Raw genomic sequence first — 12,847 nt, forward strand, 5'->3', positions numbered from 1 at the left:
AAAATAAGACTTCAAGGTTGGAAAATAAAGAACTTCCATTCATTGTTAAGGCACAAACTATTCCAAACAACTTTGTTACACCACTTAGGGAAAATCATTCATATTCATTCATTCATTTATTTATGCTCTAAAGCAGAGTCAAGAAGTTAAATGAAGGGAAACACAGAGCTTTTAGGTGAAGGGGTCTAAAGTGGGAGAACCGAACAACAGAATATCACCATTGTGAAAGGGAATCTCTGAATTTTTCAGGAAAAATTTTATCTCTGGAAAGCAAAAAGTCATCATCTTATTTTCAATATTTTCCTTTGTATCTATTACACCAAATAGAACAATCAATGACTACTTTGCATGGGGGACAGATTAGAAAACAGCAAGTCACTGCAACCAACTAAAAATTTAGAAATGGAGTCCTTTTGAAAACAATACTTTAGGGAAAGAATTCACTTTCATAAAGGAAAAGGGGCCTTATTTTTGGTCTTATATTATTTAAAGTAATCAAAAATATATTTCCTTTATTTGAACACAACCTTTGTACTGTTAAGAACTGAAAAGAGGTGTTGCTTTGTTCATCCTTGAGTATCCATAACTTAGTAGTACAAGGTAGGTGCTTAATTTCTTTTGAAAGGAACAACTAAATAAACTTTAAGGAGAGATCCATCTTGAGAAAAAATGAACCTATATATTTTAGGCACATCATTACTTTTATAAAACAGTTTGTGGTGTCTGACTTTTCATGATCCCATTTTTCTTAGCAAAAATACTAGAGAAGCCTACTATTTCCATTTCCAGTTTATTAGAGATAAGGAAACTGAGGCAAAAAGAGCTAGGTTTCTCGTTCAAGGTCACACAGATAGTTAAGTGTTTGAGGTTACATTTGAACTTAAGTCTTCCTGATTGCAGGCCAGGCCCATTCTACTATGCCACTCAGTTGCCCCCCAGACAACACAGTAATTTATATAGAAGACAATGGTTAGGGAAATATAAAAGCTAGCCTGGAAAAATTACATTACACACATTTTATAAACTTAAAACTTTTAGTCACTTACTCTTAGCTTCTCTAAATATAAATATGTATTTTACTCACTATATTGTCCACTGCTGGTCTGGTAGATTGGCGTTGGCACCGTCACAGTTGTAATGGCTGGTGCTGATGTCTCCTCTTCAGATTTTTCTTCTTCAATTCTTGGCACTCCAGGTGCATCTGAGGATAAGTCATTCAAAATTTTCCTAGAAAATTAGCAAACATACAAATCAACATAAAACAAAACCCCAAACAAATAAAAATTCAAGATTAGTAACTGTTTAACAGATTAAAGAAAAAGCTCTCAATAAGAGAGAAGTTCTATGTGTAAGGAAGTTCTATGAAGAGATATCTTGATGCAGTGGAAAGAATCCTGGTTTTAAAGTTAAAAGACTCGGGTTCCAGTATTGGCTCTGTCATTTACTACCTGTGTTGTATTAAACAAGTAACTTAAACTTTCTGGACCTAAGTCCCCTTCTAGTCCTAAATATAAAATCCAAATGGAAGTAAAGTAGATCAGTTATACAGACTACCATGAACTGGACAGCAGAAGCATATTAATTGACTATGGGAATGAAATGAAGTCACCGCTAATGCTTTAAAGGTCACTGTCCTATGCTATACATGAACTTCTGGAATAATAGGCTAGAGGGGATTAGACCTATGATTAAAGTGGCATTAGAACTTCACATGAGGTACCTGGTACATGAAGGGTTTAAAGGCGTGTGTGTGTGTGTGTGTGTGTGTGTGTGTGTGTGTGAGACTCAGTGTCTGATGGAAGGAGACCTTGAGTGCAGGTATTTTGAGTCCCAAGACCAGCTCTCTTTAGTATTCCATGCTTCCTTTCTAGTTTCGTAACAACAATCCCACATAATTATACCCCACTGTCATGCCATGAAATCCTACTAGAAGTGCAGATTTAAAAAAAAAAAAAGAGTAAGCAATGAGTGGTTATAAAGTAATCCAGCCAAGAGTTGGAGGCCCAGTGGACTAACTTCTGATTAGTATGCTTTTTGGTGGTCACACTTCCTTCATGCTCTTGCACTGGTCATTTCACATACTTTATACTGACCTCAACCTCAGAGTCCCTCTCTTCCTTTAAGACATACCCCAATCATCATCTTCTGAATGAAGGCTTTTCTGATCTCCCCAAATGACAGGGTCCTTCTCTCCAAAATTAACTTATATTTAACTTTAATTTAATTTTAACTTTTATGTGTATACATATTTATTTTGCATTTATGTTGTATGTATTCATGTGTAATTTTGTTCTTCTCATCTTTGCAAACAGAATTTGTTTCATTCTTAATCAGTCATACTTGCATGAATAGAACCCAGCAGTGTCTGGCATACAGTAGGAGTTTAATTGAAGCTTACTGATTAACTGATAGTTTCATCTAACCTGCTTATATGGACAAAAAGGATTAGTTGAAAACAACTGTCAAAAGGCACAGGAAGGAGCTGATATGATGGAATAATATAGTAAAAAGATAGAGCCAATGGCTGATAAGGAAAGTACCAGGCAGAAGAGAAAGGAGAGGAAGAAGGGGCTAAGATGTTTTATGTAAGAGTCAAGAAAAAGCTTTTACAATGGAGTGGAATGGGGCTAGGCAAGGAGGAATGACTGAGTCTTCATTCTCACCAGAAATGTCTCAGAGAGGAAATAACATACACACTTAATAGGGTATAGAAATCTATCTCACCCTAGAGAAAAATGAGAGGAAAGGGATGGGAGATAAGGGGGAAAGGGGGAATAGGCAGAAGAAGAGAGGGAAGATTGTGGGAAAGGGTACTCAGACACAACACACTTCTGAACAGGGACAGGATGAAAGAAGAGAGAATGGAATAGATGAGAGTGGGAAGGAATAGAGTAGAGGGAAATAAGCTAGTGATACCAACTGTGGGAAAAATATTGAAGCAACTTCTCTGGTAGACTTATGATAAAGAAGGCAACTTATCCCAGAAACAAAGCCATTGGAATCTGAACACAGAGTAAAGTACATTTTTTTTCTCTTTCACCATTCTTGAGGTTTTGCATCCTTTTGGGGGGGAGAGAGGGTGGTTTATGATTACTTTCAAACAAGATTGTAATAATATAAAATAAAAAAATAAATGTTAAAAAAAAGACAAAAAAACCAGAAAACTGTCAACAAACTACGATCAATACACTAACTAGTCACAATTCCAGTGTTTTTATATATGTGTGTGTGTGTGTGTGTGTGTGTGTGTGTGTGTGTGTGTAAAATAAAATTCATGATGTTTTTCCTTCCTTCACAAACAATACCATGACATCAGGGAGGTGACGCCATGACAAGCACAAGAACTGGATCTGAGTGTGTGTGTGTGTGTGTGGGGGGGGGGGGCTGCACTTAAGTCAACAGCCTCACTTTCTCTTCTGGAGCAATCTGAGTCAGTGACCAGATATGAATCAAGACTAGTTGTCTTGAGACAGTCCTGAATGCTAGGCAGTCAGGGTTAAATAACTTGTTCAGGGTCACACAGATAGTGTCCAGTGTCTGAGTCTGGATCTAAACTCAGGTATTCCTGATTCCTGGGCTGGTGCTCTATTCACTGCGATATCTAATTGACCTTTTTTTTTCAGCACATATAGTTTGAACTTTACTAAATATTTCCTTGAAGAGGAACTATGAGTTATATATTTTATACATAGACAATGTGAAGATTTGTTTTCTTTGATGATCATTTACTTGAAAAAGTAACTGAAAAAATACATACACAGGATCTACTTTTAATAAGACACATTATTAAACATTTGCAACATTTTAAGCCAAGAAATCAAGAAATCAAGTCCTGATTTGGAGAAATGTGTTGATTAATAAGATATAAATGTTCATACTGAAAATTTTACAATTGGTTCAGTCTGTACAAATGAGCTCCAGCACACTCCTATATGGAGGGAAAGCTTTTCTTTTTTTGTAAAGAGTAGGTGGATAGTAAAAGTAAAAAAAATGTAAAAAAAAGTAAATACATAAAGGAGTTTAAAAGTGGATAGAGATGAGAGGTTAAGAAAGTACACAAGCAATTCATATTTTTCATATGAGATTCTTTTCTATTCAGACAGGGAATTGTTCATGTTTGTCAAGTTCACAAATAAAAAAAGGAACATTTTGTTAAATGATTAAAATCAATTCAATAAGAATATGCTAAAAGTATACTTTCATGCTAGGTCAGAATGAAATGCTGTAGGGGAATTAAAAAAGACATTATGTCCAATTCCCAACCTTTAGGAGTTAAAATTCTTATTGGTGAGAGAAGACAAATACAGAGAGGCAAGACACTGCACACAAAATAACAGAAACACTGAGTTTCTGGAATGATAAAGGAAGTTAACCTAGTAAAAGGATCATGTTGAAGAACAGAGGAACTACTTCTTTTTCATGAGATTTATTTTTCCTTTTTTCATTGAAGAAGACATCAAGTGTATCAATGCTACCTCCTCTCTTGCCACCCCCCAGACCCAAATAGATAAAAAATTTATAGCAGCTCTTTTTGTTATAGGAAATAACTGGAAATTAAGGTATTCCCAAGAATTGGGAAATGGATGAACAAGTTATAGTGTATGAATGTAATGTAATATTTCTGCCATAAGGAAAAGGGGGCGGGGAGGATGGTTTCAGACATCTGGGAAGACTGATATAAAATAATGCCAAATGAAGTGAGAATCAAAACAACTAAATAATTACAACATTGCAAATAAAAACAACATTGACAGATTTAAGAACTTTCATCAATGAAATGACAAACTATAACCACACCTTGACCAGAGGACACTACTATTCATTTTCTGACAGAGAGAGAGATGAAGGATGCAAATTGCAGAAAACATACATTTTTTGAATATAATCCATGGTAGAAATTTGTTATACTTGGATAACCATTATCTGTTTATATGGATTTTGAATTGCTCTAACCCTAAAAAAAAAGTGGGAGGGGAGAGGGGAAAGGTGGAACTAGAAATAAGAGTTGCCAAAAGAAGAAGAAAACAGGTCATTTAAGCATTGGAAAAAAAAAGGCACAAAAGAAAAGAACAAGGCCAAAAGAAAGCCAAGTAGGATTGTTTTTAAAAGTTACATATTAAATAGTGAAATAAATATGAAAAATTATTCACAGAGGAAGTTAAAAGTGCTAGATTCTGAGAACAAGAACATACAGAAAATAATTGATGGCATAGGAGCATAGGACAAGTAGGTGGTACAATGGATAGAGCACTGGATCTGGAGTCAGGGAAGACACATCTTTCTGAAAGCGAAGAGAAATTAAGAAGTCTCTTGATGAGGATGAAAGAAGAGGGTGCAAAAGCTGGCTTGAAGTTTAATATCAAAAAAGTTTAAGATCCTGGTAACCAGTTCCATCAATTCCTGGAAAACAGGGAAAAGAAATGGAAGAAGCATTAAATTTTATATCCTTGGGCTCAAAGGTAAATGTAGATGGTGACTGAAGCCATAAAATTAAAAGATGATTGTTTCCTTCAAAGGAAGGTTATGGCACATCTGGTCAGCATATTAAAAAAACAGACATCACCTTGCTGACAAAGGTCCAAGTCAAAGCTATGGGCTTTTCAGTAGCAATGTATGGCTATGAGTTAAGACCAGAGGGAGTGCTTCAGAACCAATGATTTCGAATTGTGGAATTGGAGAATGTTTTTGAGAGTCCCTCAGAAAGCAAGGAGGTCAAATCAGGCAATACTTAGAACAACTAATTGAGGCTATTCACTGGAAAGCCAAATACTGAAGCTCAAGATTAAATACTTTGATCATATAATGTGAGAAGATAGGATTCAATGGAAAAAACTCAAAAGACTGAAGGCAAATGGAAAAGTGAAAAGTAGAGGATAAAATGGAAAGATATAAACATGAACTTGGACAGAGACATTGGAAGAGTCAAAGGCCTGGCTTGCTATGGTCTATGGGATCACAAAGAGTTGGACAGGATTAAGTGACAACAACAGCAACAAATAGGAATATAAACCTTATATAACATCCAAGAAAGAGAAAACAATGAGAAAAGAGAAAAAGCAACTAGAAAGGTAAGAGAAGCAGTTTAATACAATTCAGGCAGTAAGATAGATTTAGGGGTGAAAGAGATCTATGAAGTTACTGAATATATGTTATTGTTGTGTCATTTTTCAGGTGTGTTTGACTCTTCATGACCCCATTTGGAATTGTCTTAGTTTGTCATTTCCTTCTCCTGATCATTTTATAGATGAAGAAACTTCAGCAAAAAGGCTTAAAGTCAAATAACTAGTAACTGTCTGAGGCTAGATTTGAACTCAGAGAGAGGACTTTTCCTGACTCCAGGCCCATACTCTTTACCTATTGTTCAACCTAGCTGCTGAGTCTATATAACCCCCCAACCTTTTTGACAAACTAAGAAACTGAGATCTAGAGAGTCAGAATAACCTCTTCAAGGTCAGAAATGAGATTTAACTCAGACCCTCTGAGATTCCAAATCTTATATTTGTTTTAGAAAAAGTCCTACAAAAAAGTAGGGAGTTAACTGCCTGAGAGAATTTGTGGTTTATAGTATTCAATTATTATTGCTAGAGAGAAAAAAAAATTTGTATGGCTTGCTCTTATTACCTGTTTTGATTTGCTTCATATTAAAAATGTAATATATTACTTGGCTTTAAAGTAGTACATAAAAATTCAAGTTATAATTTTAAGTTAATATTGCCTATAGAATAACCACCCCCCCAAAAAAACTGGTTAAAAACATACCCAGTTCTAGAAGAGTCAATTTGGTTAAGCAAAATTCCCAAATATAAACCTAAATTTGGGTTCTAAAGAAATGAAATGAACCAATTTGCCTTTAGGCAATAAATAGATATAGATAGATAAGTAGAAAAATAAAAAGATGACAAATAAGATGTGACAATTTTCCAGTTCCTGGATCCAAGTGCAGCCACTGACACACAATAGCTGTGTGACCATAGGCAGGACAGTTAACCTCTCAGTAACTTGGAAAATAAGATGAACAAAAGATGCTGATCAGCAATGGTAGAGAAAAATTTTCCAATAAGGTTTTTTAATGCTAAAAACACAGATTGAGGTGAGCACCCCACACAACAGAAAAAACAGAAAAAGAGAACAATTATCACCAGCGTCAAATCACCAGCATCAATGTTAGCAAGGGAATTTGTGTAATTTTCCTTCTTTTGATCTTGAGGAAGATGGGATCCTCACAACTAAAAGCAGTTAGGGGTCAGAAGTAGTATGTATACTAGAAGAAATATTTAGTAACCTTGTAAAGAGGGTCCTAGACTGGTTTGCTACTTAATGATCTCAAAATCTTCATTTCTAATCCTCTTCCTTGTAATGCCTTAAGAGGGAGTCCATTATTTCCAGAACATAAACTTCCCAAGAGCTGAGGTGTATATAATTTCTTAACATCAACCTCTAAACACAGGACATTATACACAGAAGATTAATAACTACTTGTTTGAATTTCTATACCTGTAAGAGGGCCGTCTTGAAAGAATTTCTCTTCTCTTTTGAGAATCTGTAACACTATCTACTGATTCTTGTGAATCTTCACTCTCTGCAATAGTAGAGATCTGAAAAGAAACAGTTAAATTGTTTTGAATTCAATTCAATTGAGTTACTGAGTTCAATTCACATAATAATTTTACAAGTAAGGGAAACTCAAGAACATAAGCAACATACTTTGGATGGCTTTCACAAAAAATATTAACATTGATTAATTTTATCTCTCAGTCCCTCAACATTTATAGGTGGCAAATATTTTCAAGTAACTTAGATTTCAAAGAACTGTCACTGTCAATGTCAGGATATACCTAATTCAGTCTTATTTACACTTAAACAAAAGAAATCCTGAAGGAAGTTAATTTTAAGTAGACTGGTCATTTAACTTTGAGTACTTCAATTTCCTCATCTGTAAAATGAATAGATATTCTTTTAACTTTCTGTCATTGCTACTGGAAAAGGTGTGTCAATATATTCTCCTATAGTTCCATTCATAATGACTGAAAGTTTTCAAACCAAAATACCAAATTAATCTGGTCAATACTTTTTCACATACACACCCACACACAGTCTCCCTTTATTGGAATGTAAGCTTTATGAAGGCATGCTTATTTTTTCAAGCTCTTGGCAAAGTTTTGGGCACAAGGCTTTATAAATTGCTATGATTTTGGTAATGGAAGCACCCACTCTGCCAATATAGGTCCCAGCTCTTTTCTTCTTTGAAAACTGCAGTGGACAAAAAAACCCAAACCATCACCCCTTAACAGTCAAAATGTGGAAAGCCTCTCCAAACAGTGCAGCTTTGTCCTTGAACAGCAAACCCATTCTCTCACTGAACCTATATACCAAGCCTTTGTGTGACAAGACATGCTCTATTGATATATTATCTAAAACCCAGAATTATCTTCATAACCAGAAAATGCATTAGAGTAGTGCTTCAATGTAGAAAGACACATAGTAGGATCTAAGTCTAAAGCTGGAGGGATCTTAAGACCCATTAATTTCATTTAGAGATGAGAAAACTGAGGTCTAGGAAGAAAGATAAGTGGCTTGTCCAAGGTCATTCAAGTACTATTGGGAGATGGGGGGCAGAGCCAAGATGGCGATATGAAGGGATCCAGTCTTAGGAGCTCTCTGATAAAAACTCATAAACTAAGGACTCTAACTAAACTTTCGACAGACAGAACCCACAAAGGGACGCAGTGAGGCAGTTCTCCTACTCAAGGTAACCTGGAAAAGAGGAGAAAGGCTCTGCTCCCCATGGTCGGGGTTGGAGGGGTGGTCCCCCAGAGCGAAAGAACTCCAGCCTCCCTGAGGCAGCCCCAGCGCACTGGGAGCCGCAGCTCACAGCAGCAGGGGAGTCTCCTAAGCTGCACCCTGGGGAGCACCGGGCACAAAGTGGGGCAACAGTGGGGGACCTCTGCCAGAGCAAGCACGTGGAGCCCAGCCCTCAGGGCACACAGGGAACAGCTTGGTCTTTCCCCAGCCCTGATCCAGGAAACAGAAGCAGGCGGAGCTGGTAAGCAGGAGCCCATTGAGCTGAGGGAGGGGAGTGAAGAGAGACTGCAGAGTTCTTCTGTCCTCTGCCTCTGGAACAGGACTCTGGGGCTCTGACCACATTCAGATCCTGATCGCAGTCTAGGCCCCCCTCACCTTGGCCCCGTGGCAGAAAGGGGGGTGCTTATGGTCATTCACAGACCAGGAGGGAGGACAGAGCCTCACACACTTAGACCCTTGTGGGAGTGCCCCAAAAGCTCAGGAAGCACCCCAAAACCAGGCCCAGGCTGGGAAAATGAGCAAGCAGAGAAACAAAAGGAAGACTATTGAAAAATATTTTGCAAATGAGCCCAAGAAGGATCAAAATACTCAGTCTGAAGATGAGGAAGCACAAGCTCCTGCATCTAAAGACTCCCAGAAAAACAGATACTTGGATCAGGCTATGACAAAGCTCAAAAAGACTTTGAAAATCAAATGACGGAGTTAGAGGAAAAACTGGGAAAAGAAATGAGATGCAGGAAAAACATGAAAATGAAGTCAGCAGCTTAGTCAAGGAAATCCAAAAAAATGCTGAAGAAAATAGCATGCTAAAAAACAGCTTAGGTCAAATGGATAAAACAGTTCAAAAAGTTATTGAGGAGAAGAATGCTTTAAAAAGCAAAATTGGCCAGATGGAAAAAGAGATAAGAAAACTCTCTGAGGAGAACAAATCCTTCAGACAAAGAATAGAATTCAGGGAGATTGATGAATTTACCAGAAATCAGGAATCAATACTTCAAAACCAAAAAAATGAAAAATTAGAAGAAAATGTGAAATATCTCATTGAAAAAACAACTGATATGGAAAACAGACTTAGGAAAGATAATTTAAAAGTCACAATCAGGAAAACAGCCTTGACATCATTTTCAAGGAATTACTACAGGAAAATTGCCCTGATATTCTAGAAGCAGAGGGCAAAATAGAAATGGAGAGAATCCACTGATCCCCCTGAGAAAGAGATCCCAAAAAAACAACCCCTAGGAATATTATAGCCAAGTTCCAGAACTCCCAAGTCAAAGAGAAATTATTACAAGCAGCCAGAAGGACACAGTTCAAATATTGTGGAGCTGCAGTCAGGATCACACAGGACTTAGCAGCAACTACATTGGAAGCTCGTAGGGCTTGGAATACAATATACCGGAAGGCAAAAGAGCTTAGAATGCAGCCAAGAATGAAATACCCAGCAAGGCTGAATGTCCTCTTCCAGGGAAAAAGATGGACTTTCAATGAATCAGGGGAATTTCAAAGGTTCCTTTTGGAATGGCCAGAGCTGAACAGAAGGTTTGATCTTTAGATACAGGACTCAGGTGAAGCATGGAGATTGGAGGAGAGGGGGGAAATATGAGGGACTTAATGAGGATGAACTGCATGTATAGAAAAACGATACTGATAATATTCATATGAACCTTCTCAGTTAATAGAGCAGGTAGAGGGAGCTTTTATAGTTGAAGCACAGGAGAAAGCTGAATTTGAAGATAAAATATGGTGTAAAAGTGGAGTCAATAGAAAAAAGGGAAATGGAATGGGAGAAAAAGGAGAGGGGGAATAGGCCAAGATATTTCACGTAAGTTTTTTTTATTACAATGAGCTATTGCAATGATATGGAAGGGGGGAGGCAAGTGGGAATGAGGGAACCTTTGCTCTCATCACAGATGGCTAGAGAGGAAACAGCAAATATACTCAATGGGGTATAGACATCTGGAGTAAGAAGGAGGGGGGAGCAGGGGGAAGGGGTGGGGATGTGAATAAAGGAGGAGAGGATGGACCATGGCGGGAGAGTGGTCAGATATAAGACATTTTCTTTTTTACTTCTTGCAAGGGGCTGGGATTGGAAGGCCTGCCCAGGACCATAGGGTCAGGTGGATTCTGGGCCTAAGGGGTGGTATGGGGGCTCAGGGCTTCTTGGCCCCAGGACCAGGGATCTGTTTGCTGCGCCACTCAGCGACCCTAAAGCAGAGTCAGAGTGAAAGGAGAGAGAAAACATAGTACATGGTAGTGGAGAAATAAGAAAGGAGGGAGTTGCAATCAGCAACGTTGGAAAAATATGGAAGTAACTTTTGTGATGGACTTATCATAAAGAATGTGATCCACCCATGACAGAGTTGTTGGTGTTGGAACAAAGAATGAAGCACATTTTTTGTTATTATTATTTGGGGGAGGCTGCAGGGCAAGTGGGGCTGGGTGGCCTGCCTGGGGTCACATAGCAGGGGGATCTTTGGGTGTCTGGGGCCGGATTTGGACCCAGGTGCTCCTGGCTCAAGGGCCAATGCTCTGTCTGCCACCCAGCCACCCCTACTATTATTACTATTTTATTTTATGTCTTTTTTTTCTTTCTTCTTTTTTGGTTTTTGCAGGGCAGTGGGGATCAGGTGGCTTGCATGTCACACAGCTGGGTGATTGTTGGGTCTACAGGGTTGGATGTGGACTCGGGTGCTTGTGGCTCCAGGGCTGGTGCTTCATCCATCGCACCACCTGGCCATACCTACAATTATTACTATTTTTTTTTAATTTTAATTTTTTTTCCTCTCCCCTTTACTTTTTTTGCCCAAGCAAGTCTATCTATATTCATGGGGGGGAGGGGTATTTTGTTTACTTGTAAACAAGAATATTTTATTAATGTAAAAAAATTTGTACAAAATGAGAATAAAAAATAAATTAAAAAAAGTATTATTGGGATTAGGACTGGAAATCATAAATTCTTAAATTTCATCTAATAATTGAAAAACAGTTTCCACATGCACTGTATCATCTAATCTAAGAATTTTTGAGACTTGTATATTAGGAATTTTCCATATTTTTACAAAAGAGGAAAGTAAGATTTTGAGAATATGTTTTATTTCCCAGCATGAAGTAAATGGCAGGGTTGGAATTTGACTGGGTTGGTTCTGCCTGAGAACCCTGTAGGCTGTACTTCAATATACCAAGTACTTCTAAAATATACACTTCCATTCCAACTTATATATGGATGAAGGAAAGTTGGCAAGAGTAGGTGAATGAAGTTGCAGGTACAAAGGGCAGAGTTACAGGAATGGGCTGAGAAAAACCCAGCTTGGCACTCTAGATGATACTCTGGAGCTATTGAGGCCAAGATTTTCATTATCTATGTTGTCCTTCTTTGAACACATTAATCTTACTTCAGAAGTAAGGGCTGAATATGCTGCCTGAACTTATTTGAATGTTTAGGTAATGTTAAAATAGAACCATTTTTGGATTTGATTTCTAAAGAGAAAAAGAGAAGAGTCTTTTTATTTTTTACTAACCAAAGAATCCCTTCACTTTTAATTGTGTGCTAGAATTTTTTTCATAAGCATGGTTAAGTAAACTCACGTGTTTTATAGTCTTCAATACTATTACTATACTTATTTTTTTTTCTCTATCCCAATTATTCCTTTAATATGCAGGAACATCCTTTTTAGTATTTGGTTCACTTAACACCCCACAAGAGTTGTGCAAGAACAGTACTTTATAGTTGTTAGAATATTATACATCTGTATAAGTATATACTTTATTATAAATATTGGAATTGTCAGTGCTAGTTAAACTATCCACAAATCTGCAGAGATGAAATTTTGAATGTTGACAAATACAGCAGCTTAATGAGGGAAAGTTATTCCCTGGCCAATTATGCATCATTACTCCAAGTCTAATCAAATGAAGTCAAGGAAGTAACAGGTTCTCCACCCAACTGATGCAGTACAATTTTGAATTCTTTGCTCTTAAAGTCAACTTTTCAGGAAAGTACTCTCTTGAGATGTAATTTTCTTTTCTCTCTCTCTCTCTCTCTCTC

At 37.3% G+C, this 12,847-nt stretch overlaps 1 protein-coding gene across 4 annotated transcripts in view; it reads right to left on the reverse strand.

The window, feature by feature from the left end:
- Positions 1-12,847, reverse strand: part of CREB1 (cAMP responsive element binding protein 1) — a 72,585-nt gene that overhangs the window by 29,957 nt on the left and 29,781 nt on the right. For all 4 annotated transcript variants that reach the window (XR_012469435.1, XM_074191513.1, XM_074191514.1 and 1 more), the window contains exons 4-5: positions 7,495-7,595; positions 1,085-1,227 (exon numbers count right to left, since the gene is read on the reverse strand). Coding sequence is in view for 3 of the 4 variants with exons in the window: in XM_074191513.1 (XP_074047614.1) it covers positions 1,085-1,227; positions 7,495-7,595 (244 nt within the window). In the remaining variant the exon portion in view is untranslated. The remainder of the gene's footprint in view (positions 1-1,084; positions 1,228-7,494; positions 7,596-12,847) is intronic.

Source organism: Macrotis lagotis, chromosome 6, assembly GCF_037893015.1.
Source record: "Macrotis lagotis isolate mMagLag1 chromosome 6, bilby.v1.9.chrom.fasta, whole genome shotgun sequence".
In the NCBI taxonomy this organism is placed as follows: Eukaryota; Metazoa; Chordata; class Mammalia; order Peramelemorphia; family Peramelidae; genus Macrotis; species Macrotis lagotis.